The sequence below is a fragment of the Cornus florida genome, unplaced genomic scaffold (assembly GCF_030987335.1).
Source record: "Cornus florida cultivar Cherokee Brave unplaced genomic scaffold, ASM3098733v1 CherokeeBrave_3.0.0_Hap2_Chr01, whole genome shotgun sequence".
Lineage (NCBI taxonomy): Eukaryota > Viridiplantae > Streptophyta > Magnoliopsida > Cornales > Cornaceae > Cornus > Cornus florida.
Window position 1 is genome coordinate 118194785 of NW_026775571.1, and position 25850 is coordinate 118220634.

General features: G+C 36.9%; 2 protein-coding genes and 1 long non-coding RNA gene across 4 annotated transcripts; 2 read left to right on the forward strand and 1 right to left on the reverse strand.

Moving 5' to 3' along the window:
- Nucleotides 1-510: 510 nt before the first annotated feature.
- On the reverse strand, nt 511-14109 carry LOC132266738 (uncharacterized). The gene is made up of 3 exons (XR_009468702.1): nt 13632-14109; nt 10484-10631; nt 511-1453 (listed from the first exon to the last, which is right to left on the reverse strand). It is a non-coding gene; the product is annotated as an uncharacterized LOC132266738 (long non-coding RNA).
- On the forward strand, nt 8424-13437 carry LOC132266719 (G-type lectin S-receptor-like serine/threonine-protein kinase At1g11410). 2 transcript variants are annotated; one of them, XM_059767696.1, is made up of 8 exons: nt 8427-9334; nt 9423-9975; nt 10517-10657; nt 11010-11218; nt 11939-12149; nt 12272-12509; nt 12693-12843; nt 12943-13437. In XM_059767696.1, exons 1-8 carry the CDS (start codon nt 8603-8605, stop codon nt 13237-13239), a joined length of 2532 nt encoding a protein of 843 aa, XP_059623679.1. In that variant the 5' UTR covers nt 8427-8602; the 3' UTR covers nt 13240-13437. The 2 variants fall into 2 exon arrangements, with proteins under 2 accessions (XP_059623688.1, XP_059623679.1); XM_059767705.1 differs by lacking the exons at nt 11010-11218; nt 11939-12149 and having other exon boundaries at nt 8424-9334.
- Nucleotides 14110-16400: 2291 nt separating the features above from the next.
- On the forward strand, nt 16401-17587 carry LOC132266728 (uncharacterized). Its single transcript, XM_059767719.1, has one exon. It carries the CDS (start codon nt 16653-16655, stop codon nt 17097-17099), a length of 447 nt encoding a protein of 148 aa, XP_059623702.1. The 5' UTR covers nt 16401-16652; the 3' UTR covers nt 17100-17587.
- The last annotated feature ends 8263 nt before the right edge of the window (nt 17588-25850 follow it).

Consider the following 25850-nt stretch of genomic DNA (forward strand, 5'->3'; position numbering starts at 1 on the left):
TTTGTCACTAAACTAAGAAATTAAAATGCATAAAACAATAAATTGCAATGAAATTGAAGAAGTGAGATACAAGTAAAAAAGACTAGGGAGATGAATTCACTCCAACCCTATACACATACTAGATTAAGATTAAATTGGGGAAAAACAACACAAATGATGGTCATGATACATGGCAACACTTGGTTGCTATAGTATTTTCAAGAAGTTCATTAAATCAACAACAAGAATAATCCATCAAAGGTTCACATACTCAAGCCACCTAAACTAGGGTGTAGCCTTCACATGCTCCCTAAGCCCAAGATTATCAAGTCCTTAATGGAATGATGAAAGCACATAAAATTAGGAATTAAGCATAGACCATCAAAGGGGGATCCTAAGCAATGGACTATCTAAGTTCTCCAACTTCATGTCAATAAAACCATTTCATGATCTAACTTCCATTGTCACTATGAAAGTGTAAGCATTATGATTAAGAGAAGCAATCATCTAAAACAAGAGGAATAACTCAAAATAATCATGTATAGATATTAAAGTTCATTACAAAAAATATGATGCTCTAGATCATAAAATAACCAAAAACTATACATTGTTCTCCCCAAAATAAAATCTACACTAGCACATGCTTACAAGGGAGGAGCTTCATCACCTCCCTAGAGAAGATTTAGTTACCCATAGGAGCAATGGAAGAAGGAAGAAGCTTGAAGACCTCCTCCATTTTCGTGCTCCCTTCTTCAAGCTTGAAGAACTCTATCTCCTTCCTCTCTTCTCTCCCCAAAATCTGATCCCAAAGTAGCTTATGAGATGTGTGGCTCTTATCCCTCTTATCTACCACCAAACTAGGCTCTCTCTCTCCTCCAAAAACATCCCCAACCACCTCATAAAAGAGGGCCATCCAAAATTGGAAATTTCAGAGCACAAGTGGGCTGTCTCGTGGAGCAAACTGCCCAAATTTCGAGTGCTCGAAATAGGGCCTCGAGCACTCGAATTAATTGTAAAAAGCTCCATGCTTCACTTGCTCCGCCCAGACCTACTTTGATGAAATGGCCATAACTTTGCGCTCCGAACTTCGAATGATGAACCGTTTAAATATTTGGAGAGCTGATTCAGAGCTTTAAAAACTTCATGTTTTGATAAAGACCCAAATCTCAAGTCTGGCTGGTCGAAAATGGGGAGAAAGGCAGTACTTCAGTACTGCCAGGCAGTTCTGCACACCTCTGGTAACAAGGCCATAACTCTCTACTCCGAGCTCCGAATGACAAACCGTTTGAAGATTTGGAAAGCTAATTCAGAGCTCTAAATCTTTCATGTTATGATGGAAGTCCAGTTCTTGAGTTTGCTAGGTCGAAAATGGCGACAAAAGTCAGGTTCCACTGCTGCCAGAAATTCAGCATTGTGACCTTTGATGTTTAAAACTCCACAAAGTATCCTTCTTGCTTCTTTTTGGCCAATGAACCTGAAAATATGCAAAAACGTGCATATGAAGGTAATCTACATAATTAAACAAACAATGGACTTAAATAATGCAATTAAGGGCGCTTGAATATGCAATATTCGGCGTTTATCATCCGTCCTCAAGTACAAAAAAATCTCGAGCGATGCGATCCATCCTCGAGTACCAAAACCTTGAGTGATCTGTCCTCAAGTACTAAAACCTCGAGTGATGTGATCCATCCTCAAGTACAAATACTTTGAGTGATATGATCCATCCTCGAGTACCAAAACCTTGATCGATTCGTCCTCAAGTACTAAAATCTTGAGCGATACGATCCATCCTTGAGTACCAAAACCTTGAGCGATCCGTCCTCAAGTACAAATATCTCGAGCGATGCGATACGTCCTCGAGTACCAAAACCTTGAGTGATCCGTCCTCAAATACTAAAACCTCGACCGATACAATCCATCCTCGGGTACTAAAACCAATGGCTACTAGCCTGACCCTTTAATTCTCGGACTTAGAAAGTTTGGAATCTCATCCAATACTTTCATTTCAAACGTTTCTCGAGTTACAACACTTAGAAACTTTGAAAAATAAAACATTCCAACCTAGGCTACTGGGCCGACACATCATTTATGCACAACTTGCCTTTTACCTTCTAAAAATTCCACCCATACAGGGGGACTATATAAAGCACTAACTGTGATACCCCCGGATTCCCGGATATGGGTTGGCTAGGCTCACGCCCGATTACCCGAGGATATCAAACCAATTAGTAATAAACAAACACAGAATACAATTAAGATAAACAGGAATAAATAAAATTGCTGAAAAGAAACTAAAATAATAATCCAGAAACTGAAACCTCATAATAAATTTTATAAATAAGAAATTATTCTGATACCTTCAACTTCTCCATTTCTAATACAACTCGGAAATCCATCTAGTGGACCTATAATAAAAATCTAACACTGAAACAACAACTGAAGAAAATCCAATGCTAAACCGTGAAGAAAACTCCTACGTCGTCGGAAGAATGAGTAGCCGTCTCTGTTCAGCACGAACAAGCTCTAAGACCTGGAACCATCCGTTACCTAAAAAAAAATAGTGGGTCAGGCCCACGAACAAGTTTTATCCTAACTACAATCCAAACAGAGACCCGATACACAGATACACCCTAAATGTCTCAACCATATCTATATAGTCCGTAAATAAATATATATATCCACACTACAGGACTCTCACTGGACTATGATGAGGGTCTCAACCTGAATAGAAGGTAACATACAAAACGCACCTGAGTGAGTATGACTACCTAAGCCTAACAGGGTATACCTCAACCAACATAGCCAGCTACGCATCTTACTGCATATACGCTCCCTAACCGTCGACTATAAGACTTAAGCTCATATCGCGGTACCATAATTATTTATATAAACTCCATCTAAATATAATTTTGTGTTGGTCAACTGTTCGTCGTCCAGACACGACATATAATTAAGATTTAAATGTTTTAATTAAATCCCTATCCTTCCTAATACAGAAATATAAACAACCATCCAATATGTCGTTCAACTGTTTTAGTTGACAGGACATGTAACCATGTAGGATTTAACTGTTTTAGTTAATCCATTTCGTATGTATGAATTGGTAGGAATTAGCGTTTTGATCTAATTCGCCCCTCCATATGCCACCGTCCCATACCGGTGCATATAATGTAAATAATCTATAAATGATGCAACACCTCATATAGTACATCAAATACTATCAACATAATCCATATAACTGATAAAACAGAATTTAAACAGTTCATCAACCAAAATCCAAAATAACATCCCTGTAAATTGCTAGAACATTATTTAATAGTTTAGCAAAGAGAATCCAAACATTTAATCCACGTAATTGCAGAACAGAGTTTTAATATGTCAGCAATTAAAATTCCAAAATCGTAATCCATATAATTGCAAGTTAAAGTTTAATACCTCAGCAATTTTAATCGAAAGTAAGCATAAAACAAGTCTGATAATTAAATGACTCTATTATGCATCCAGAACATGATTTATAAATCATACTACAATCCATTAAATTGTTAAAACAAAACTAAACAATTTAATCCTTTCTATCCATTAACAGTATGCAAGATCGGTTAAACTTTCCTACTGTTAAATCCATGAGCACAAAGACATTAATTATGCAAGGTAGGATCCAATACTGCATAATATGATTTTTGGAGTCTATGCTAAAGCCCATTAAATTATTAAAACAAAATTTAACAATCTAATCCTTCCTATCCGTTAACTGCATGCAAAATTGTTTAATTTTCGATAGAGTTCAAATTATTAGCATACAACCAAAGACTATACATCAAAGGGTTTTAATACACTCTGAATTAATATATAGAACCCTCATTAACATTCCAACACAACCACCTCAAAGCCAGCTCCCTAGACCTTAGAGCCAGCACTGTGAAGAGGGGAACCGGCTCCCAACCTCCTGGAGCTGACTCTCTTTCCCTCTCCGAGAGCACTGCTCCTCCTCGCTTCGTCTGCTTCGTTTCCGGCCGTTTCTAACCCATCTGTTCTTTATTTATATTGACCTTAAAAGTCTAATATGCATCCAGTATCATCCCAGTTATTCATTCCAACCAGTTTGCATTAAAAAAAACAACAAAAACAATTACCGATTCAATTATGTTTTAATATCAGACAATAAATTCCAACTTGCAAAAACAATTTCAGACACATACAGACGAGCAAATTAACATTTATTAATTATGCAAGAATCAGTTCATATCCGATTAAGATCCTAGAGATCATCCAGGTATGCACAGAACACAGGCCAACGGGAGAGAAACAGAATAGAACTTGCCTATGTGGTTTTTGAATAAAAACTTCGTCGCTGTCTTCCTAAGTTTTTCTGGTGATCGTGACTGCCGTCAAGGACTCCTCTGCTCCGGTTCTAACCCTCGAACAACCCTCAACCTTCCTCCTTGGTCCGGCTTACAATCCTTGGCCAGAACCCTAGCTTCTTCTCTCTCAGTTTCTCTATAAAAACTCTCTGTATCCTCCCGTCCCTTACTGCTGTTATAAGGGTTTTTCAAACCCTATTGCAGACCATCGTATATATTTATAATTTAAACAGAAACCAACCCTAGTCCTAATTGAAAACTAAGTCCGGAAAGAAAAATAAAAAAATATAATACATAATACTATAATGTCGTGATAAATAAATATATACATAGTTTATAATTATATATGTATATATCACCTACGAACCTAAACTACCATTATTAGTATTATTAATAAATAATTATTAATAAAAATAATACCCTATCCTTATATACGTATATACCCATATAAATCCATACAACCATCCATATATGGGTAAATATTCGTATCTACAATCAACTCTATTTAGATAGTCCATGAGACCCCTTTGGGTCGATCTATTACTACTATTCCAATTCATCCTTTTAAAATACATATTTAATCTAGCAAATAAACTTACAATTAAACACACACCTTAACAAAATCAATTAACAAATAATTCCACACAACACTTAATTCAATTACACATAAAACAGGAAACCATCTAAACACATAGCCACGTAAGCACCTAAAAATAATAAAATAAATAACTAAAACAATAAGGTAAATAATAAAATTCCAATTATATCATTTTTAAAATTAGGGGTATTACATTAACACTACACAGACCACATTTATGTTACAATGTTTCAAGCCGACCACTTGGCTTGTATACTTACTCATACTTCCTCATACCAGTACTGATTCGCACTCTACTGTGCTAGCACGAACTAACTCATGTTTGGCATTTGTTTCGTAGTGTTTCCTGCCATCTACTTGGCTTACATACTCAGTTGCACTCACTCGTGCCAGTACTCACTTGCACTCGATCATGCCAATACTCATTCGCACTCGATCGTGCTATCTCGAACTAACTCGTGCTTCTCATTTGTTTCACAGTATTTCACACCATTTACTTGGCTTACACTCACTTGCACTCACTCGTGCCAATACTGATTTGCGCTCGACTGTGCTAGCACGGACTAACTCCTGCTTGGCATTTGTTTTGCAGTGTTTCATGTCATCTACTTGGCTTACACACTCAGTTGCACTCGCTCGTGCCAGTACTCTAGCGCACTCGACCATGCCAGTACTCACTTGCACTCGATCGTGCCAATACTCATTCGCACTCAATCGTGCTAGCACGAACTAACTCGTGCTTCTCATTTGTTTCGCAGTATTTCACGCCATCTACTTGGCTTACACACTCACTTGCACTCACTCGTGCCAGTACTGTTTCTCACTTGGGCCAGTACTGATTCACACTCAACCATGCTAGCACGGATTAACTCCTGCTTGGCATTTGTTTTGCAGTGTTTCATGTTATCTACTTGGCTTACACACTCAGTTCCACTCGCTCATACCAGTACTCTAGCGCACTCGACCGTGCCAGTACTCACTTGCACTCGATCGTGCTAACACGAACTAACTCGTGCTTCTCATTTGTTTCGCAGTATTTCACGCCAGATACTTGGCTTACACACTCACTTGTACTCACTCGTGCTAGTATTGTTTCTCACTCGTGCCAGTAGTGATTCGCACTCGACCATGCTAGCACAGACTAACTCGTGCTTGGCATTTTTTTCGTAGTGCTTCCTGTCATCTTCTTGGCTTACACACTCATTTGCACTCGCCCATGCAAGTACTCTAGCACACTAGACCATGCCAGTACTCACTTGCACTCGCTCATGCCAGTATTGTATTGCACTTGACCGTGCCAGTACTCATTCGTACTTGACTGTGCTAGCACGGACTAACTCGTGCTTGTCATTTGTTTTGCAGTGTTTCATGCTATCTACTTGGCTTACACACTCAGTTGCACTCGCCCGTGCCAGTACTTTAGCGTACTCGACTGTGCCAATACTCACTTGCACTCGCTTATGCCAGTACTATGTTGCACTCGATCGTACCAATACTCATTCGTACTCGACCGTGCTAGCACGTACTAACTCGTGCTTGGTATTTGTTTCGCAGAGTTTCATGCCATCTACTTGGCTTACACACTCATTTGCACTCACTCGTGCCAGTACTCTAGCGCACTCGACCGTGCCAGTACTCATTTGTATTCGTTTTTGCCAATACTGATAAGAATCTCAAATGATTCCTCTCTTGCTGAGAGAATCATAACAACAAACATCATTTATGCACGACTAACCTTCTATCTTTTTCTAAGCTCACCCGCGCAAGGGGATTAAATGTAGGGGGTGGATTTAGCCGAGTCCATATGACTAGGCCACATCATTAACAATGGCTCACAAGTTAAACAGTCAACGGTCAAAGGTAAGTGGCATTTGCCATGACATTTATATAACCCGAATAGAAGATCGAGGACTTAAAGACCTGAGTTGAGAGCTGGACTCAGGATGATCTAGGATCTGAGGAGGTACTTGGTTTGGTAGCTGAAATGCATGGTCCGTCGAGTCAGCACTCGACCTGGCTTGTAGAGAGAGAAATACTATTTGACTCCGTTACAATTAAACCCATCTCATGTTAATGGGCCTATAGGTGATGTCATCATATACATCACCCAACTTTTCACCTGGCCTATAAAAGGAAATATTCCAAGGCTAATAGAGGTAGAACCAAAGGGGGAGAAAACAACCTCTAGACAGAGAGAGCTCAAAGTTCTCTCCCTCATGCTTTCTCTATACATCTTTATCAAAGGAATCAATAGTGTATCAGAACACTGTCATCTTTATACTCTCTCTTGATCTTGCCTGTGCTTTCACCTCTCTCAATCCACCTCGGATCCTATCTTGTCTGAATTATTCATATTTTGTGTTTTCGATATCACCCTTGCTACTTGTAGCACTACTGTAATAAAGAACTCTCACAAACTTTATTAAACTTGAGGAGGTGTCATGGTTAAAAAATATACCAACTTGTATATATTAAACTTCATAAATGTTATTTTCCTTATCTATAATAAAAATATTGTCCTAAGGATAAGGATAAGAATATTTTAGTTTAAAATTTCAATGAAAGAGAAGGAGGGTCCCATTTGGATTTGGATTTGGATTTGACTTTGGAATTTCGAATTCCACATTTTTTTTTTTGGGTCCCAACAATGGGGATGGGAATCGATCGCTATCACCTCGCAATTAAACCAAAGACCCTTATCACCGGACCAAGTCACACACCGGTGTCGCTGCTCAAAAGTCAACTAAATAATCTGGAAAAGTGGGATGCTTTCATGTATCCCAAACATGGTGCCACTTGTTGCTCTCGCCCAACACTTTGAGTCCTGACACTTCCATTGAAGCAATTTTTTCCATTCCCAAATGTTAAATATCTAAATATTCCTTAATTAATCTTCTTCACCGATCTCTCTCACTGTGTATATATTTTTGCATCTGCTGGAGCAATGCTGCAGTGGAACTCAGATTTTATGCATGAGACACACTCTGAAATCGGTTTTTTGTGTGGGGAAACAACTTTCACACATACATAAAAGCATTCAATCCTTCCTTAAGTCAACAGTACTCTTATAAATTAAGTATGATATATCATCCCAGTTATAATCAGTAATCTTAATTTGAAATTTAAAATTACAACCTCAAATATACTTCTCATTCACATTTACATAAATAAATTATACGAAACACTGATTAGTTCCCTTTCAAGAACAAAACAGTGGTGTGTATAACGGATTGGACAAAATGATAAGGTTAATTCCACGAATTATCAATTTATGATTGATTCTTGAGTTTTCTTCCCTCCACATCATCAACTTAAGCCAATTATAATCGTAACGTTGTAATTATAAGTAATCAAAGAGTAATACTATTAAGAAGACCTCATGATAACTATAAACTCTTCATATCTAATTAGTGAAATGAAAAGTGTATTAAATTTGAATTTTTATTGATATCAAAAAATACAAAGTTAATTATGTGGTTAAAAATTAAGAACTCTACTCTCCCAGTAACATTACTCCGTAATCAAATATGGAAAGCTAAACTTCTAGCTATTGTCACAAAAATTTCTACATTACCCTACAATAAATTTGAACCGACTAAACGTATTAAATATAGATGGTGCTCACACTGCCCATGCATTCATACTGTGACATGTCTTGATCATGAGGTCCGAGACAAGTTTCGGTGCTGTTATGCTTGTACTACTACTTCTCTTCGGTTGCAGTAACACTACCGATACCCTAACCCGCAACCGGTTCATCTCCGATGCTAAAGACGAAGTCCTTGTGTCCTCTAATGGTAATTTCAGACTAGGCTTCTTCAGCCCCGGGAAGTCTCCGAACCGGTACATTGGTATTTGGTTCAACAAGATTTCGGTGTTTACTATTGTCTGGGTCGCCAATAGAAACAACCCAATCAAGAACAAAACCGGCGTCTTCAAGATCGCCGATGACGGCAACATTGCCATCTTCGACACCGACAATGAAGGAGGGTTAGCGCTCTGGTCTACCAATGTCTCGGCAATTAGCAACTCGACCGCCCAGCTCTTACCTTCAGGCAATTTGGTTCTAATCGCAACTAACGGGTTGGACCATTCCAGCACAGTTGTTTGGCAAAGCTTTGATCACCCGACTGGTACGCTTTTGCCAGGAATGAAACTGGGGTTTGACCGGAGGAGAGGTCTGAACCGGTTCCTGACTTGTTGGAGGTCGGGTGATGACCCGGCACCCGGGAATTACTCATTGAAGGTTGATTTACGCGGCTCGCCTCAGTTCTTCTTGTACAAGAACTCGGCTCCGATCTGGCGCGACGGCCCATGGAACGGTAGGACACTCAATGGGATTCCCCCAAGTAGTTCAAGATTGAATTGGAGTTTTATAGACAATCAAGATGAGGTATGTAGCAACCTTTTTTTTTTTTTTCCTTTGTCCTTTTCTTTTTCCTATTTGGATTAAATTCACTTGCCTATGATTCTATTGTTAGGTATACTATTCAATCTCAGTAGCAGATACATCAACTTTTGAAAGACTTGTGTTATTCCCGGTGGGAGCAATCCTACGGGCAATATGGCAACCCCATGCAAAAGAATGGGCTTATTTTGTGGGTTCACAAGATCGTTGTGACGAATACTCGCGGTGCGGGGCGTCAGCTATATGCAACTCTAACAACACCGAAGATTGCACCTGTTTGCCCGGGTTCGAACCACAGGCTCCTCAGGATTTGTTCAAAAAGTGTGTGGAGAAGGAGAAGAGCCATGCATACACATGCGGGAAGGGTGGTGGTGAAGGATTCATAAAACTAACAGGTGTGAAAATTCCTGACGCTAGGATATCACATTTGTATAAGAATGTGAGCTTACAAGAATGTGAAAGGGAGTGCTTCAACCAGTGTAACTGCACCGGGTATGCTAGTGCTGATGTCAATGCTGGGGGACGTGGTTGCTATGCTTGGTATGGTGAGCTAAATGATATTAAACAGTACAATTTCAATGAAGATGGACAAGACTTTTACGTCCGGGTAGATGCCGTAGAGCTTGGTATGTACTTTAATTCACTGTATATATATTTTTTTCCCGGTAATCCGGAGACTTTGTCCAACTTGACTAATTCTTAGGACATCATGTAAAGCGTCCCTTTTACAGGAGTTGGGTAAAGTTTGGACTTTCACCTGTGAACGTGGCTTCAAGAAATTATTTTTACTTAAGGGAGTTAAACCTTAGATTTGATGCTTCATTAGGCGCCACTCACTCATCAGGCTCAAGTAAATAATCACTAAAGCCAAACCCTTTGGTTAATTTTTACCTAAATTAATTCTGTGCCAAAGCTTTGGTGATCAGATCTTTCCCTGCCAGGTTCTGGTCGTTTTTATTTTCGGATGGTCAGGTTCTGGTCTTCCAACTATTAAGAAATTGTTTTATACATTTTTTGAAACCCTATTGATATAACCCATACATAAAAATGGATATGTATATATACACCATACAAGGACCTTGCAACAGTGCAACTTGCAATCTCTGTTGTGTCTTATTTATTACTACAACTTACCATGAAAATGAGATTCTTCTGCTTGTTAATCAGCGGCAAATATGAGGAAGAACTCAAATGGTTTTCACGGGATGAAAAGGACACTTGTGATCATCTTCCTGCCGGTTGCTTTGGGACTCCTTCTCTTCATTTCTTGCTCTTATTTCTTCTGGAGAAAGAATGCCAAGAGGAAAGGTAAATTACAGAAACTAGCTTAATTGGTTGTACTTCTGTTTTTGTTCAAGAAGAAGAAAAAAAAAAAATTTAAATACAAACACCAGCAATACATGTTACAAGTTCGAACAAATGATAATTAACTTGAACTATGGCATGGAACTAAGGATATTAAACTCCCCCAGCCGTAGCTATACGTTTCTTCTAAAATCATCAAAATAGCACACATACTACAACAACAGGAGGCGTAGAAAATAATAATTCCTTAGATATTTTGAAATAGTTAAATAATACATAAACCAATAGGTTTTGTTCTAAAAATGTTATATCGGTACTCATTCTTTTATTTGTGTAAATGTATCATTGTATTCAGGCCTCAAGCAGAAGCAAAAAAATCGGGAAATGTTACTTTTGGACTCCCCCACTAATTTGACAAACAAGAATTCTCCAAATCCAAATAACCATGAACAGAGCGGGATGGTAGAATTGACATTCTATGATCTAGACACTATAGCAGCAGCAACAGACAATTTCTCTCTTTCTAGAAAACTTGGAGAGGGAGGTTTTGGGCCGGTTTATAAGGTAATCAAACTTTCACTAGGTAATTAAGATTTATGTGGTTCTTTGATCAGCAAACAACAGGCAAAAATAATAATAAACCAAAACGAAAACCTAGACTCAGTTACTTGGTACATTGAGCTCAATTTATCATTTTAAAAACCATAAGCGATATAGTTCATTACCAAGTATTGATCTGCCAGTGCGCGTGAGTTAAAGGGATGGTGAATTGGTACAAACCAAATCTCATGCGCTTTACCCCAAAAGGTCTCATACCAATTAGAGATGACACACTTACATATAAGCACTTCACCGACACACCCTCCGGCTGGATTAGACTCTGATACTATTTGTAATGACCCACTCCATCACATGGTATGATATTGTCCGCTTTGGGCCTGAGTCCGCACGGTTTTGCTCTTGTACTTTACCCCAAAAGGTCTCATACCAATTGAAGATGACACACTTACATATAAGCACTTCACTTTTCCTCTCCCAAGCGATGTGGGACTTGTGCACCCGTAGCTCGCCAGTGTGGTAGCATATCAGTGTCTCTCGCACCCGCCCACGACACACCCGCCCACAGGGTCATCACAGGTTTCCACTTAGTTTAAATTACATAAAGTTATCTTTTTACTTCTAAGTAACAATAACTTTTAGAGAATTGTTGCAATGAGGTTGATGGTTCTTCAAATCATAAATCTATTAAATCAGTGTTTGTTTTGAGTTAAATTCCACCAACAGGGTCAACTATCGAATGGACAAGATATAGCTGTCAAAAGGCTATCAAGGAACTCAGGACAAGGAGTCGTTGAATTCAAAAATGAGTTGTTGTTGATTGCAAAACTACAGCACAGAAATCTTGTGAGGGTTCTAGGTTGTTGCATTGAGAATGAGGAAACAATGCTCATCTATGAATATATGCCAAATAAAAGCTTGGACTATTTTATTTTTGGTATGAACCCCTTTGTTACATATATATATTGGAATGTATTTGTTATATTTACTTTTATTCCAGTTAACCATATGTTTATTCAAGTATATATATATGCATGATGAAATGCAAATTTAAATCAGATGAAACTAGGAAGTCATTTTTGGATTGGAAAAGACGACGTGAAATCATTGATGGGATTGCTCGAGGGATCCTTTATCTTCATCAAGATTCCAGGTTAAGAATAATTCATAGAGATTTAAAAGCCAGCAATATTCTTCTAGACAACGAGTTGAACCCAAAAATCTCAGATTTTGGTACTGCAAGAATTTTTGGAGGAAATCAAAGTGAAGCGAAGACCAAGAGAGTGATGGGAACATAGTAAGTGTCAAGCCACATAAATTCCAAGCATGTCCTTCATTACAGCATTTACTTTTTCTTTCGGTAAAAAAAAAATCACATTGCTATAGAATGAAGTTTATCAACTATGTTGCAATAGTCCTTGCTTAAGTTGGAGTACAAATTAGCTTTAAAACTATATTCTTTTCATGTTGTGGTATGCAGTGGCTATATGTCACCTGAGTACGCTCTAGATGGCCTCTTTTCAGTAAAATCTGACGTTTTCAGCTTTGGAGTCATAGTACTAGAGCTCATTAGTAGCAAGAAGAACTTTGGGTTTTTTCATGAAGATCCCTACTCAAATTTGATCAGATATGTAAGTAAAATATTTATAATTTGTTGATCTTCTATGTGTTAAAATTTGCCTTTTATTGTAACAGATTTCTCTTACGAGAATGAGTTAAAACTATTTTAGGTGTGGAAGCTTTGGAGCGAGGGCAGGGCCATAGAGATAATAGACCCTTCACTGGGTGATTCATGTCCCACGTGTGAGATCCTCCGATGCATTCAAGTTGGGCTTTTGTGTGTGCAAGACAGTGCCATAGACAGACCAACTATGTCATCTGTTATTTTCATGCTGAGTAATGAAACAAATCTTTCTTCACCAAAGCAACCAGTATTTACTATTCCAAGAAGTCAGAATAGAAAGTCCCCCGAAACAGGGTCATCTTCTATCAATGAAGTTACAGTTACCATGCTTAGTGGCCGATAAACTTACTAGGAATAGTAAGGACTTGTCATATATTTTATACTTGAAACCTGCTACCCAGACTACATATATTTGTTTTGGGAGAAACGCGAATGCACAACTCTGTGGACATGCTGTAGGTTGAATGCTTGACAGTAGATTTGTATGATGAAATGGTATATGCCAGAGCAATGTTTTGGCCTCAAATATAAAGGGGTGTATATTGATAATTACTTAGTACCTCTTCTTTTGTGCTTTATATATATATATATGGTAGCAGACACTGCAAACAAGATTTTTATGATAGCTGACACTGCTAGAACAAATTATACCTAAACTTTTCATATTTCCGAACCGATAGGTGAGAAAAATATATATTAATAAAATTCAAGGGATTGAGCATCATATATGCTTACCGAAAGCACCTCGAGGAAGCTGATCAAATCTTCACCAAAGATAGCAGTATACCAATTGAAATATGCTCCATGTCCGACAGACCTTTAATGAATACCACGCACCATTTACTGGAAGCTATGAACAGTTGACTGAGCATTAATATATATATATATATATAAACTTTGAATATATATATCCAGGAAATCAATTATAGGAGAGAAAAAGTAATACTAGAAATTGAAGTTTGGGAACGATTGAAAGCTATCAACCTTTGGAAAAACAAAAAATAAAAGAAAAGAAAAGAATTTGCATAGGGGTGTCAAAGTTGAGAATTTCAATGAAAGAGAGGAGCGTGGGGGCTCTCCCATTCGAGTTAGGGATTTCAAATTCCAAGTGTTTAACCAAGGGAAAGTAAAATAAGTAGTAATAAACAAAGACTACGGATTAATTATCGGAAAAGAGAGAGAAAAAATCTAACCATCACCAAAACTGAAAAATACCCACCTGAATTATTTAGGTTACACATCAAATCCTCATTTATACCAACATTGCAAAAATGACCCTCCCAATTATCGCATCCCATTTTTCTGCCCAGAAGATCAAAATTATCAAAATACCCCAACTTATTAATTTATATATAAATTATAAAATATCATAAATATGTAATACCTATAATACCCTTCAAGAGTCATCTTGCAACTAACTAATAGTTGAGAGAGTTTTTTACAATTTAACTAATAATAATAATAATAATAATAACTAATAATAATAATAATAGTACTAGCGGTGGTAGTAGTAATAATAATAAAAATTTAAAATAAATTACTTGATTAGTTGCTTGATGAATTCATATACTTATAAATAATTTTTGCAAGCTCATAAATTATCAAAAATAGATAAATAAATAAATTTAAAAAATGATAATAGTAAACATATATAAAAATTCGCACGTATATATGAAAATACTTTTGAAAATGAAAAACTAGGCCAATTTTCATTTGTCTTAAAATATCTTCCTTGAAAAATATATTTTATATAAAAAATTTTGAGATAAAATATATTTTTTAATTTTATTTTTCGGTATTTGGCAAAGGTCTTGAAAAAAAAAATTCCCGAACAAAAGCATAAGTTATTTTTTGTTAGGTTGTGGTAAATTATTTTACTCAGTAAATATTTTACTTAAATATTGGACAACCAAATACCAAAAAATAAAAAAATATTTTCCATCCAAACAAATGAAGCCCAAAACATGGTAATGAAAGAAAATATTAATGAGTTAATGTAACGCGTGGATTTCACATAAATTTGTAATTTATCTATTGGTCACTTTCTTTTTGCATCATTAGTTTGATATTTATTCGCGTGTATATATATATATATATATGTATAAATTATATGTTTTCTGTTGTACTTTTTATTTTTAGTCCGTTGCAGATATTACTATTTTTTACCCCCACAAAATACAGATATTACTATTACACAGTCAACTAAACTAGAACATCATTTTTTTTAATAATTTATAAGCTTACAAAAATTATTTATAGGTATATGGGATTCATCAATCAACTAATCAAGCAATTTATTTATTTTTATTATTATTATTACTCCTACCAATACTAGTACTATTATTATTATTATTATTGATTATTGTCTATTATTATTAGGCAAAATTACAAAAAACTTCGTGAACTATTGGTTAGTTGTAAGATGGCTCTTAGAGGGTATTATAAGTATTGTACATTTATGATATTTTATAATTTTTATATAAATTAATAAGTGAGGGTATTTTGATAATTTTAGCCCTCGGGGTGTCGAAAAATGTGATCCAAATTATTAAGAAATTTCTTTTTGTAACGTGATATAGATGAAGGCTTCATTTGTAATTCCAAACAGTTCATGAATGAATTTTTCACTTTTAGTGATAGCTGAAGAATTTTTTTTTTTTTTTTTCACACTTTTGTCTTAATTATTTTCGTCCCAACTCTTCAGTGGGCCTGCACATCATTGTTTTAAGACCAGCAGTTGTACCAGTTCATACAGGCTCTTAAAAGAGCTTACACAGACAGAGGCATTCAATGCACTCTAATGATCTTAAAAGTTGCGTTCTATGATTCATTTGTAATTTTGTATGCATGAAAAATAAAAATAAAAGATTAATTTGAATCCGGTCTTTTAAGTGGCCACAATATTATCACTTCACTTTAACATAATTAAGTCATAAATAATGATAATTTATAAAACGTAAAAATAAAAACGCACACCAAATGTAGGAGACACATATTAAAAAAATTGTATTACTTAGCTCAAATATTGGATATAATAAAAATACTTATTTATATATCTACTAAGTAAAACAATCTTAATTTAGTAAACACTTGCTATTTCCTAAACTAACAGTAACAGGTGGGGAAAAATATTTTGTTATTTTATAAACTAACAACATGTGAGGAAAAATATTTTATTAATCAAATTCAAAGATTGAGCATCAAATGCTTATCCAAAGCTGAACAAAAGAGATATCTCACAAGCAAGGATTCGGCATATTCTAAAAATCCTTAAAATAAGGATCAAGTGCAAAAAAATACCCCTCAACTATATTTACAGTGTATATCACACCATTTTCGTGCAAAAAACACTCCTCAAGTTTTAATTTGGTGCAATCAAGTCCTTCTGGCAAATTTAAAACCAAACTTGACTAAAATATCCTTAGTCAACAATTTTATAAAATATATAAAAATACAAAATTTTGTAAAAAGACCGAAAAGAACAATAAACAGTGACTCCTTTTGGACACCCAGAAACCCTATGCTTCGCAGCACCGGGCAATCGCATAATCTCTCATAATCACATACCTCATGTTCTGTTTTCTGAGTCATTTGGGAATTTTCATAATAGTATATGCAATTTCAAATTAGACAAGAGCAAGGGCTAAAGTAACAAGTGTGTTCAATTTGGGGAGGTTCGGCTAAAGGGGGATTCTACTGTGAGCAAAACCAGTTTCAGAAGCAACAAATGTGTCAGAATAGAACAGTGAGAGGTAGATGTGGTGGTGGTGGAAATCCGAACATGATGTTGTATCCTGCATCGTAATCACCTCCTCCACCTCCGGTGCCGGCACCTCCACCATGGTAGCCCAAGTTTCGCCATCCTCTGAGCTCACAACTCCGCCGTGGAGCTCACTGGATCTGATTCGTCCGATGCCGCAGATTGAGAAGTCGTCGTTGTCGACCACCGACTCGCCTACCTCTCTGAACCTGTCCCTGCCCGAATCCGATTCGTGTGAGGTCTCGAATCAAGTATTCGGATCCCATCAAGTCACGCAGCCTACCCAGTTGGCTCCATCACCACCATCACTGCCTGTGATTGTACACCAGTTGGCTCCACCGCCGCCGCCGATGGTGGCTCACAGTGGTCAAAACTTCGAATTTGGAGCTCCGACGACTGAGAAACAGTTCTTCAGTCAGGAATTCTTGTCTGTGATGCAATAGATGGTTTGAAAAGAAGTGAGGAACTACATGTTTGAGATTGAACAAAATGGGCTTCGTTTGTATGCTGAAGCAATCATGTCTGTAATTTGGGGAAAGAATTTGGGTGGTAGCACGACTGAAAAAAGATAAGTTTTTAGAGAGAAAAAAATTGTGGTTTTGGAGAGAGAATAAGTGGGTTCGTCGGTATTAGGGGTGTAGGTGATGATGTATGAGGTGAAGAAATAAAAGTGGAGAGAAAAATAGAGAACCTACCTAAAGATTTTTAGTTTGTCTTCCGTGTTTGTTGTGTACAAGTCTAATCCTCACATAGAATCTACTATTTTCTCTGTACAAATTCCTGCCTCCAGGGAGTTGGACGTAGAGTTAGACGTAGAGAGAGAAGAGGAGGACAAAATGATCGCAAAGGGCAGAGAGAAGGATGGGTATTTCCGAAAAACTAAAAGGGCATAATGGGTATTACAACAATATATTAGGTCAGATTTGTGACAAAGGGGTAATTTTACACAATTTCAAAAGATTAGGGGTGTTTATTGCACACTTTTTCAAATAGAGGATAAAAACACTACTCAAAGTATACTTTAGGGGTGTTTCTTGCACTTACCCTTTAAAACAACTAGTTGTTTACTTATACGTGTTAATTGGATCAAGGAAATAAAAAGTAATACATTTTTTTTAAATATATATATATTCAAAACTGATATGAAAGCAGTTAGAGCATTTCCAGTGGTCTGTTAAGAAATCCTTTTGTGTAAAATATATACTGCCACATATGATTTATAAATTTTTTTCATCTCCAGCCGTCTGTTAAGATACACTGCCACATCACCTATGTGTAAAAGGGTTGTGTATTTTACACATCTTTTTTACACAGACACGTAAGCATATTTTCTCTCTCCTCTCCCTTTCCCACTCGCGATTCTCTTTCTTCTCTCTCATTCCTTTACGCCTCTTTGTTTCCCACTTTTAGAGCGCCATAGAGAAGAATTTGCAACTGGGGACAAAGTAAGAACTGTTCAACCATCTTTTATTTTTCTTTTTTCTTTTTTTAATAAAAATATTTTGATTCATCATTTTCCCACTTTTAGAGCGCCATAGAGAAGAATTTGCAACTGGGGACAAAGTAAGAACTGTTCAACCATCTTTTATTTTTCTTTTTTCTTTTTTTAATAAAAATATTTTGATTCATCATTTTCATTTCATCTTATCTTCTGTAATCATCGTTGTAGATTTTAAGGTTTTTTTAGATTTTTTATCCTTTTACATTGTATTCTAATGAGATAAATATGTACTAGCCAAAAATTAGATATATATTTTAATCACGATTTTATATAATTGTTGCTTGATACAGTTATACAAATTATTATTATTTTTTTCTTTTTTGGTGATTAGTCAATTCAATCGCAATTGTTGTTGTATATTTTTTATTTCTGTAGAAAGTGAAATTATAGGGGGAAATTATTATTATTTTCCTAATTGAGGAGGATTGGGACATGAGATTTAATCGCAAAAAAGTAAATGAATCAAGTAAATTTGTAAAAGTTATGAAGGGCCTTGGGTATGACACATGATTGGTTGTTATTGGGGAATATTTTTTTACACAACAGATATTAAATAACCGTTGAAGCTAAAAATAGGTAATATAAAATATATTTATGTAAATCTAATTTGACAAGTCAGATTTACACAAAAATATATACACAACGGTTAGAGATGCTCTTACCAATTAATAACCCATAAAATATTGAAAAGATAAAAGTTCACACGATTGGTTTGTAAATGAATTTAATGCACTGGCATTGTTAGGAGATACAACGCATCCGTGTCATTATAATTAAACGTGTTTTTTTATTGCATTCTTGAGACCCGGCTTTTTAAAATGCTCTTTCAAAAGTCAAACGTTCTTCCCTTTCATAGACCCATTAAACCTGGGTTCGCAATCTTGGCATCGAGATCCGGCCACTGCCACCTCCAATCCACAACCCACAAGCTATCAATCAGGCGGTGGTTGAAGAAGAAGAAGAAGAAGACGGTGGTGGGAGGAGGAACTGGCGACACATAGTAGAGAAAGAATGATGGATATTTTTGGAAGACTAAAAGGGCAAAATAGGTATTAAGACAATAATTTAGGGGTGATTATTGCACAAAGGGGTAATTTTCATAATTTCAAAAGATTAGGGGTGTTTATTGCACATTTTTTCAAATAGGGAGTAAAAGTGCTACTAAAACTATTCTTGAGGGGTGTTTTCTGCACTTACCTCTATTTATTTATGTACCTATTATTTAACAAAATTATAGAAGTTAATTACGAAGTAATTTGTATTTTTATTAAATATTTGATATTTTTTTAATGTCAAGTTTTAAAGAGAGAATGTCAAATATTTGTTTTAATATAAAAATAAAGTATTTAACATGAGTTGATCATTTGTCAAAGAACTCGGCTCCGATCTGGCTGGCCGGGCCATGGAACGGTAGAACACTGAATGAGATTCCCATAGTTGAAGGATTTAGTGCTTACGAATTTGAATACTCCAAAGTAGCTGGTTTCTTCAATTAGAGTTTTATAGACAGTGAAGATGAGATATGTAACAATTTTTAATATTTTTTTGGTTTTTCCTTTTTTCACTCACGTGGGCAAAAATATTGCAAAAATAACTTACCAATGACCATTACCATTATGATGGAATTGTTAGGTATACTATTCAATTTCATTACCAAATACTTCAACATTTCAAAGACTTATGTTATTACCGGTGGGATCGGGCAATATAGCGAACCGATGCCAAAGAATGGGCCTTTTTTGTGGGTTCGCAAGATCGTTGCGATGAATACTCACAATATGGGGCTTCAGCCATATGCAACAATTACAACACGATGCAGTGCACTTGTTTGCCTAGGTTCGAACCGCAGTCCCCTCGAGATTGGTTCATAAAATGTGCGGAGAAAAAGCAATTGTACACATGTGGAAAGGGTGTTGGTGAAGGATTTATAAAACTAGCAGGTTTGAAGATTCTGGATGCTAGGGTATCCCAATTGCATAAGAATGTGAGCTCAGAAGAATGCAAAAGGGAGTGCTTGAACTTGCACGGGGTACGCTAGTGCCGATGTCAATGTTGGGGGACGTGGTTGTTTTGCATGGTTTGGTGAGTTAAATGACATTCAACAGTAAATTTACAACTTCTTTGGGTTATTTTAGTCTTTTAATTTAATTCTTTAAGCTAAATGGTTGGTTTGACAATTCAAAGGGTGATTAAGTCATTTTACGTCGTGTCAGAAATGTTCAACTAACGATTGGGGTGTTAGTGAAAAACGGAGCAAAAGTTTGTGATGTGAGTGATAATTATTTTTGAAAGATGTTTGAGGATGATATTTGGCCGAAACTGAGGGGGTGTCAGTGAAATTAACCCTTATTATAATCACAAAACCTTTCTGTACTTTCAAAATTGTGAATAAAATCTCTACTATAATTTAAGAACCCCTTAGAACTAAAAAAAAATTATCAAATTGCCCCTATATTCGTAACCGATAGGGGTACACACGGTCCAATTTGGTACAGTTCTTGATGGAATCAAAACTGAACCATTCCCAATGGTTCCTAAAAAATTGGAACCGGAACCGTTGGGACACGGAATTGAACCGTGAAGACCTGTCCGGTTCGATTCCCATTATAAAATTTTAAAAAATAAATTGTTTACTTTTCAAAAAAAAAAAAAGGTTATACTTTTGATATGTTATTTAAATTAATGCATAAATGTTTATTGAAAATCACATCCATTCCGTCTAGTATGTCTAACTCACTTTAATAAACATTCTTATTGTTACAAGAACCTGAAGATACAAGAAAAATTTTCTCTCAATTTGGAAAGAATAATTATATACTTCAAAAATATTTCGATCCCATTTCCCTCTATTTTCAATCTATTTATAGATTGTTACAAATCTTTTAAAAGCTTCCTAACTAACTCCTTGCGTTAGGCTGACCTTCTGGGCTTCTCTTGGTTATGGGCCCAATTCTTTTTATCTGAAATTGGGCTTCCAACATGATTTCCCGGTCCTGGGCTTAACTAGTGAGACTTGGTTCGGAGCAATTGCTCTTTCCCGACCCATTCTTGGTAATTTGGATCGTGCTTGGCCCAGTCCATTTTTGGTGTCTTTATCTACGCCCATAATCTCTCCCTAATTAATTAGGGTGATATTATCGAAAGGACATAATCATGATGTGACGGCTCGTGGTGATGACGTGGGGAAACGAACGGTTAGTTCAGAGAACGGCGCTTTGAGATTTGCTGCATTATTACTGCCGTGGTTTCTTGGCCGTTGAGTTATTTCCTCTTTAAAAACCTTAGCATCCCATTACTTATCTTTCTTCTATCTCTCTCACCTTCATCCTCAAGCTCCATCTTTTTCAATTATCTCTGTTAACCTCTAGTCTCCTCCGACGAACTTCCTTTGTCTTCTCCGGTGAGTTTCCCCTTCACGATTCTTTAACTTTAAAGGTGTACTCTACAAACTTCTTTTCCTAGGTTAGTTCATTTCTCTTGCTATTTTCCTTAGAAAAGAGAAAACTTAAAATTAAAAAATCCCCCCTCTTCAATAGCTCCCGATTTGGATGTTCTTCATTCGAGGAACAATATTCCTAACAATGTTTCCCTTCGAGTTTACCCTACAAACCTAGACGAGAAATCCGGGGAGGGTTTCCTTCCTGGCGAGATCCTATTTTCGGTTTTCCACTTAAATGTAATTTTCCTCTACACCCGTTCTTCTGTTATGTCTTTAGCCAATTAGGGTTTTCCCCTCTTCAAGTCAATCCAAACTTTCTTAGGGTAATATCAGTTCTGCTGCTCCTGAACCGTGACAGGAACCTAGATCTAGACATCATAGATCTTTGTCTTTGTTATAGAGTCACTAAAATCCGAACCACCGAGATGTACTTTCACTTCTTTCCCATTGAGAAACGGTTCATATGTATAGACAAACTTTCATCTAAAAAGGGTTGGAGGAAAAACTTAATCGGGATCAGTGGAGATTGGCGAACTCTGCTCGGTCTGACTTTCCCTATCCCAACCGTTTTCGGAGAGTGCTCTGTCCCTCTGTATAAGAAATATAAAAAACATCTGACCGATTGCCCTTGTGAAATTTGCCTTCATTGTTTCTGCATTTTTCTTTGTCATTGACTTCACATTAATCATGATGAATTGGTTTATAGCGTTTGCAAGGCTAGACTTAACCTTCTGGGGGAGAGAGTTCTGAACGACATCCCTTCTGCCACCGACCTGTTCACCCCGAACAACCTTTATGACATATCCATTCTCGGAACCACCATGGAGAATGTCTAGATTCCTTTTTTCAACAGGAGGAGGCGTTCTGCAACCACTCCCACTGCTGCACCAATAACTTTTGTGGCCACTTCGACCGTCCCAGTTGTGGCTCAGAACGATGAGCGGCCTACCACTGAACCTTCATCATCCATCTTGGCTGAAACTCAACCTGTACTGCCGAGCGATGCACCGTCTGAGCACCCCAATGAAACTTATCCTAATGATTCTCTGAACGTTGAGGGTTCTTCTTTAAGTTCTGTGAGTTCTCCTGTTACCCGAACTCGTGTTTCAAATAAGAGCCTAGGCAAGAGACCTCAGCCTGAAGGTGGCCATGATCAAAGCGCTCTTCTTCCAGCCCAAATGCTCTATTTCAGGGTCACTACGACTCTTCCTTCCTCTCAGGTAACCATTCTAGAAGGTGAAGCAGCCAAAACCTCTGCCACTCCATGGCTTCCCTTGCTCAGACTTGAGGACGGGTCAATCATTTCCCCCACAGACTCTTTGTTCAAAAACCCAGTCACCTCATTTGCTTTCTACAAGGGCATTTGGACCCCTAAGGACATAGAGGTTCAGAATAAAATGACCTTCAATGAGATGTACCAACATTTTTCAGCGACTGCAGTTGAGGTAATTCTTCTTTCCTCTTTTTTTTTTTTTTACCTTCTGTACCAACCTTCCTTTATTTTTCCTGTTCTGATTATGTGACACTTGTACATTCTTATACACTTGTGTCTTTGTGCAGATTCTATTTGGGATTGTTAACATTCCAAAAGAGTATTGAACATGCAAACAAGAAGATCAAATCCCTCTCTGCCGGTCTCAAAAGATCTGTTGACCCAGAAAGGATAACCGAAGCCAAAAATACAGAGCTGCTGGTTAAACTGAACGAGTTAGAGAAGGAAATGGATGCTCTAAAAGCTGAGAGAGATGCTCTAAAGAACGAGCGAGACTCTCTTTAGGATGAGTTGGACGTCCTGAAGATTGAGCAAAATGTTCTGAAGACCGAAACAGACGCTCTAAGAGCTGAGAAGGGGAACCTTCAGCGAACTCTAATTGCTGAACGGTTGTCCCATTCCAATTCTGAAAAGAAGCTCTTGAGCGAGCGCACCACTCTACTCAATGTCATCGGTCGAGTTGATGGCGGTATGAAGGCTCTTCATGCTCGTTTATCTAGGATTGGGCCCTAAGATATGCCGAAGGGTATGGAAACGATTTTATTGACTGTTCTCCTCCCGAGGGTGAATCAAGCTCCTGTGTAGGTTCGGATGAACTGGATGCCTCCCTAGACATCATCCTGCCAAACGTTTACAAGGATCCATCCCCTGCCCCGCCGAAAACATATTCATTGAGTGCAATAAGATTGCATCTTCAGGGATTATCCCACCTATTTGTCCTCTGAATGTTCCTCCCATCACTACCATTACTCCAGCCACTGCTGTGATACCCCTCGGATCCAAGACATGGGTTGATTAGGCCAAAGCTCAAACCTGAGGGAATATCAAATAATTAATATTTAAATGAACACAGAATACAAATATAAAATGAGAAATAAATAATTAAAGGCTGAAAGAATTCTAAATTATAATCCTTAAAAATTTAATACTTAAAATCCAATAATCTAACAGTTAAACAACTCAAAAATCCATCCATTGGACCCCTAATACGAAAATCCAAACTGAAATGTAAATAACTAAAAGAACATCAAGAATCTAAACCATGGAGAGAAGTCCTACATCGTCGGAAGAGTGAGTGATAGTCTCTGCTCAGCACGATCAGGTCTAAGACTGGAACTGGCGAACACCTGAAAAATAGAAGTGGGTCAGGCCCATGAACAAGTTCTATCCTATTACAATCCAAACAGAGACTCGATACGCATAGACATTATAACCAACTCAACAATAGCTATATAATCCGTATATATATATATATATATATATATATATATCCACACTATGGGACTCTTACTGGACTATAATGAGGGTCTCAACCTGAGTAGAAGGCAACATGCAAAATGCACCTAAGTGGGCATGACTACCTAAGCCTAACAGGGTATACCTCAACCAACATATCCAGCTACGCATCCTACTGCATATATGCTCCCTAACCGTCGACTCTGAGACTCAAGCTTATATCGCGATACCATAAAAATATATTTAAAATCATATCCTATCCATCTATAAGAAATCCAGTCAGTTGTTCAACTTATTCAGCTGCACAGACTTACATATAAGGAGGATTTTATTTTTATAATCCGTACCCTTATTCCAAAATAGGTAAGACTTAGCGTTTCGAGCTAATCCAAACCTAGTGTGCCACCGTCCCATACCAGTGCATACAATCTAAACATCCAGAAGTTGATAAAACAAGTAATAAATGTAATTATCAACTATTTCATATATCCAACAATCGATATTAAAATATTAAATATAAACATCAATTGTTCCATATTAAACATGATAAAATTTTATAAATTAACAAACTTATTCAATACTACTCTACAAAGTTCAATAATTGATACTACAGGACATACACGTAAACCAATTAATTCCAAGTAAGCATAACATAATATATAATTTCACATGCTTAGTTTTATAACACTGGAATGTAATTAACTGAAAAACCATCAATGAGAATTGCTATCCTAAGATTTAGCAATTTCAAATCATTTCCTTCCAGAAACAATAATCTAATTTATTAAAATTACCTACTGTTCAAGTATAATCATCAAGACAAATAAAATTCTGTAAATTTGCATGCATATTTGAAATTACTGAAGCATATTAACTGTAATCTATCGCTGAGAATTGCTATTCTAAAATTAAGCAATTTAAACTCCTTTACATCCAGGAACAGTAAACTAACTTATTTAAAAGTTGTCTGTGGTTCAAGTAAAAACACCAGTTGGTTTAATTTTTTCATTAACATACTCTTTAAAATTTTAGTAGGGCTTAGAACATATCTGAATACCCCAATACAGCTTCTACCTAAATCAGAAAACCTCAAAGTCCAAGCCCCGTAGCCCAAACAGGTCACTGAATTGCTGAAAATTGAAAAAAATTCAAGGGAGCCGCCTCCCTAGTGTATGGAGCCGCCTCCCTCCTTGAGGGAGCCCACTCCAAAGGCCCTAGAGCCAGTTCCCTCCTTGAGGGAGCCTGCTCTTTGATTAGAGGAGCCTGCTCTCTTCCAACGAGAGCCGGCTCTCCTCCTGTTCCCTCTTCGTCTTCAAATCCGGCGACTTCCCAGACGTCTGTCATCCATTCCTAGGGTTCCTAGGTGTTTAAATTAAATCCCAGTATGTTCCTGAAGCATTTCTATTCTTTATTCAATCACCGACATTAGTTAAAACATGAATTATGCAAAAAGAATTTAAACCGGAACAATTAACCATTTATGAACACTTACTGTTTCAAGTAATCAACCGGCAAACCAGAGTAAT

Bases quoted from the DNA above. Each gene is read 5' to 3' on its own strand.
- LOC132266719 (XM_059767696.1), top strand. From the start codon at position 8,603: ATGAGGTCCGAGACAAGTTTCGGTGCTGTTATGCTTGTACTACTACTT. The intron at 9,335-9,422 runs GTATGTAGCAAC...TTCTATTGTTAG, and splicing joins TTATAGACAATCAAGATGAG to GTATACTATTCAATCTCAGT. The intron at 9,976-10,516 runs GTATGTACTTTA...CTTGTTAATCAG, and splicing joins GGTAGATGCCGTAGAGCTTG to CGGCAAATATGAGGAAGAAC.
- LOC132266728 (XM_059767719.1), top strand. From the start codon at position 16,653: ATGTGGTGGTGGTGGAAATCCGAACATGATGTTGTATCCTGCATCGTA.